Source organism: Buceros rhinoceros, unplaced genomic scaffold (assembly GCF_000710305.1).
Source record: "Buceros rhinoceros silvestris isolate BGI_N320 unplaced genomic scaffold, ASM71030v1 scaffold35046, whole genome shotgun sequence".
Taxonomy (NCBI): Eukaryota; Metazoa; Chordata; class Aves; order Bucerotiformes; family Bucerotidae; genus Buceros; species Buceros rhinoceros.
In genome coordinates this window covers 1-4,576 of record NW_010418722.1, presented here as the reverse complement: position 1 = coordinate 4,576, position 4,576 = coordinate 1, and the positions used below count along the sequence as shown (strand labels likewise).

The 4,576-nt window shown below is 44.3% G+C and overlaps 1 protein-coding gene across 1 annotated transcript; it reads right to left on the bottom strand.

Annotated features, from left to right (window-relative positions):
- Positions 1-2,070: 2,070 nt before the first annotated feature.
- CKS2 (CDC28 protein kinase regulatory subunit 2) lies at positions 2,071-3,413 on the bottom strand (the record flags this gene model as incomplete). The annotated part of the gene is made up of 2 exons (XM_010138646.1): positions 2,071-2,123; positions 3,286-3,413. Coding segments are annotated over 2 exons (181 nt in total), but the record flags the coding sequence as incomplete, so codon positions are not given.
- Between the last annotated feature and the right edge of the window lie 1,163 nt (positions 3,414-4,576).

Below are 4,576 nucleotides of genomic sequence, written 5' to 3'. Positions count from 1 at the left end.
CGCCCACAGCGCAGCCACACTGCGGCCGCTTGCCGGAGCCGCCCTGAGCCGTGCCCAGGGCCGGCCACGGGTGCGACCGCGTCCGGGGATCCCCGCTGCCCAGCGTCATGTCCCCAAGAGAAGGGACGCAGAGGCGTGAAAGGAGGCGCTTACCACTCGGCGGACAGCCCTTTAAGGACCACTGACAGCCGTGGGACGTCAGAGACGCCGTCCTGGATTGTGGTGCCAAAGCCCGGGGAAAACCGTGGCTCAACAAGATGCTCCCTAAGGGTTCTGCTAATGGAGGTGTTTGCGTGGCACCCAGAGAACCCCACTCTAAGGGGCGAGAGTCTAGTCTGGCACTTCAGCAGTGAAAGGCTACTACATACACAGTTTGATGACCACGGAGTAGACATCTCTAGGAACCTGAAAGACCACAAGGGTTATTTTCCTCACCGAATGTGTCAGGCTGCTTACCTCTATTGGTCATCATAACCCTAACTACGAGGCTACATTGAACAGGGAGAGGATGTACTTCACCAGCTATGCCACATGCAGATGCTGCTGTTTCTGCTGGCCTTCCAAGCCCTGCATAGCTGATATGATCCAGACACAGTCACTGGTACCATACAGTTACTCAAAGACACTGAAGCACCTTTTCAAAAACTCTGACTCTATGGCTACTAGTACAGGGTCCCAATACACCACCAGCACCATTTTGGTGCTAGTTATTACTCGCCAGGTCAAGTCCCTCCAGAAGCTCACCTTTGCTGGCACAGAGCTTCCTAAAACAGGACCGGCGAGAGTTTCACCATTATTATCCCTGCTTTTTTATACCACAAGGAAACAGAGTTCAAACTGTCCCACAACCAGCAGCTGCTCTGTCAGGTTAAAACAGTTTACTCCGGCAGCTCTTCCAAAGCTCTATTGCTGATAGAGGACGGGCTAACTTCATGGAAAGAACAGGATGCAAGACATGAAGTGCAGGCTAAAACCCCATTCTAAAAGCTTGTGGCAGAAAGATAAACCAGTAATATCAGAGGAAATAAAACAGACCTAAAATATGAAATGATACTTAATACCTTAAGTTTTATACCAAGTCATCACTGAATATCCTACACCAGAAATGACCCACAAGGATCAAGCCCAACTCCTGACTCCAGGAGCAACCTCAAAGTTAACCGTATCTGTAAGAGCATCGTCCAAACGCTGCCTGAACACTAACAGGTTTGGGACCACTACCACTTCCCCTGGGAGCATGTTCCAGTGCTTGCCACCATCTCGGAGAAGAAGCTTTTCCTAATACCCATCTGAACGTCCCCTGATGCAGCATTAACCAATTCTTCCCTGGCATCCCACTATCGGGCTTCATGAGAAGTGGGATGACAAGTGTTCATTGCAGAATAATTAACCCCATTACATAAACTACAGCACGCCACAGTTTGAGCACACCCAAAGCTGGTCTGAGGATTACTTACCCCTGCCAGCTTTCTTTTCAGATTGCCGCCTCAGTTCAAATCAGGGTTAGGAACTTTGGCCTGTAGGACAAATTAACTCTCGCAGAGAAACAAAATTGATTGACTAAGTTACCTTTTTCCTGAATCAGGTTCTCTTAACATGTTAGACAATGAATATTTGCTTTGCTGAATTAGAACACTAGGCACTTCAATTTTAATGCTGTCTCAAACCTGAGTTTATTTCTTTATGCCCACTACTAAACAGGTGAGCCACTGGATCTGAACACAGTACATTTTAGCAGAAAAACCAAGTGCAAAAAAGTTACTGAACGCAGGTAGCAAATGACCGTTTAGTCAGAATATGCAATACACAAACTTTAATCAACAAAATTCATTAAAAACTCAGATAGGATCTTTACATTAAGAAAACTTCAAGTAAAACTCCTCGAACACCATAGCAGCCTACTTGGAATTGCATTTGACTGAGCTTTGTTGCTGTGAATAATACAGCTCATGCACAGGTATGGATGTCTGTTTTGTACATCTCAAAGTATTCACTGAATACTACCAACGTATATACAGTCATATACACAGTTCCAGAAGATTTCAGAGATTCATGGTTCATGATCATGGTTCATTTCTGCTCATCCTTTGGAAGAGGTCTTCGGAAGAGAAGAATATGAGGTTCTGCAGAAATAAAATTGAACAAAGCGTCAAGTCTGTCCCCCACGCTGTGATTACAGGCATTTCTTCTGTTTAAGAGGTCCAGAACAACAGCTGAAACTTGCTCTCAAATAACAAAGATTAAAGCCCACAAATACGGTCCCACATGTAGTATTACTAACAGACTGACTTTGTAGTGGCCTTGCAACAGTCAAACAGGTGCTTTGGAATGTTTTGTACCAAACACTGGTAGTATCATAATCTTAAAGATACTTACAGGGAAGAATTACTGGAAAAAATAGAGTATTTTTAGTTAGTATTGGTACTAATTCCGTCTTCTCTACATCAGGCTATTTGATGAGCTTTTTTACTGAAACTTAGACTAGCAAACTGCTGATGCAGTCTTTGTTAGTGTCAAAGCATTATAACGTCAATCATCAACAAAAGTCACTGGTAGTTAGTACAGTCCTCCAAAAAAGCCCAAAGTATCAAAGGGGCCCCTGTAAGGGCAACACTTGGAGGTTACGCTAATTTGTTCACCTGGTTCTTCAGAAACTTGTTACTCTATGCTGCTGCAATTCATCTGCGCCAGTTACTTGTATTGTCAATGGTAAGTTATGTGGAATGGCTGTTTTCAGTACACCCTAGCTGGTAGGGTTTAGGGCTTCACACCCCATTAACTGAAAGACTAGTTTTAAGTGCTGCTTTTAATAGGCTGTATAACGAGTGTTCACACTGTATGGTAGACCTTTCAGAGCGTACTACAGGACCTTGTCTGCATGAGCACCTGTAAGTTTGTGCACAAAAAATAGGTGTGACAGCTTTATGATTTGAACACAAATGAGTCAGTGATACACTAACATTATTAAAGAGGTCGCAAGAAGCCTATTTCTACAGGGAGAGGTAGGAATGGTTTCCAGTCTGGCATGTTCTGTCTACTGATAGGCCACACACACCTAGGACAAGGCTAGTATTTTACAGTTCTGAGAGAAAGATGCAATGGTTCAAAATAAACACCATGACATTGCCTTTGTGGAAGAATAGCTAAAATAACAAGGAGATAAAGAGGAGCCTAAACATTCAGCAGTGAATTACAGCTGGATCCCACAGCAGGAGCGATTATGCACTACAGTTGTGCACCAGGCAGTTCATCCTTGTACATCTAATTCTCTTCAGATGTGCTTACCTGGCTCATGGATCATGTAGTGAACCCAGCCAAGACTTTGCTGAACACCAAGTCGTCTCCACTCCTCTTCAGACATTAGATGGGATTTTGGCACTTGTTTTGAAAGTTCTCTTGGCAGCATCACGTGTCTGTGGAGGTTTAATTATTAAACACAGAGTACATACACTGACACGTGTGTACACTAGAAAACTCACTCAGATTTACACTGAAAGACAGTAAGCAAGTTCAGTTATGAATACCAGCATTCCCTATAAAGCCAGCTAGGGTGCTGTCTGATACCACTAATTTGATTATGGAGCATCTGTCCCACCACCCAGTTTTAAGATCACTTTGCTAAACGTAACATCTGCGATGCATCTGTATATTGGAAGAGACAACCTGCTTCCTAGAAGAAATTAATTTCCCTGCATGCTCTAATCATGCTACTCATTTAGAAGTATGGGTTCCTGGCAACTGGCTGCCATATCAGCTATTGGAAAAATTAAGACTTTGGTCGTTTAGAATGATTGATACTCTTTTTTGTATCTTGCAGTTTGTAACCAACAATGTATTTTCCACAGAAAAAATGCAGCACTGGTTTATAAAGACCAAACACTAACACCACATGAGCCTGATCCGCCAGGCAAGGAGAAACATACGGCCTGCTCTCCATACCTGCAAGTTCCTTTATCAAGTTCCTTTTTCACTCACTAGAAAGCAAAACATTCAGCCTTGTTTTTGAGATCCCAACAATGTATTTTCCACAGAAAAAATGCAGCACTGGTTTATAAAGACCAAACACTAACACCACATGAGCCTGATCCGCCAGGCAAGGAGAAACATACGGCCTGCTCTCCATACCTGCAAGTTCCTTTATCAAGTTCCACATTCAGCCTTGTTTTGGAAATCCAAGAGCCAGATGATAGGAGGGACTTTTAGCCCGCTACACAAAGGAAAACGAGCCACTGCTTTGTAGAGGTGTTTTCAAGTAAGCCCGCAGGGCTGAACTTTTAACAGTGTAATGCAGAGTTGACTGGTGCTGTAACGTAGCTTTGAAACGTAGCAGAGAGCGCTGTCTCGAAGGCTTTACAAACAAACTAGTTTTGTTAATACTAAGTTTTGACGTGGCCATACGAGCTGCCTTCAGAGCTGAGGCGTTAATCAAAACGCATGCTTCATCCATGCTCAGAGCTGGAACTGAGACAGCAAGACATTACTTACAGCTGCGCAGAGCATTCTGAACACAAGGGCCGGAGCTCCCCGCTCCCGCTCCTCAGGACAGGGCCCTCCCGCAGCGCCGCGCAGCCCGCGC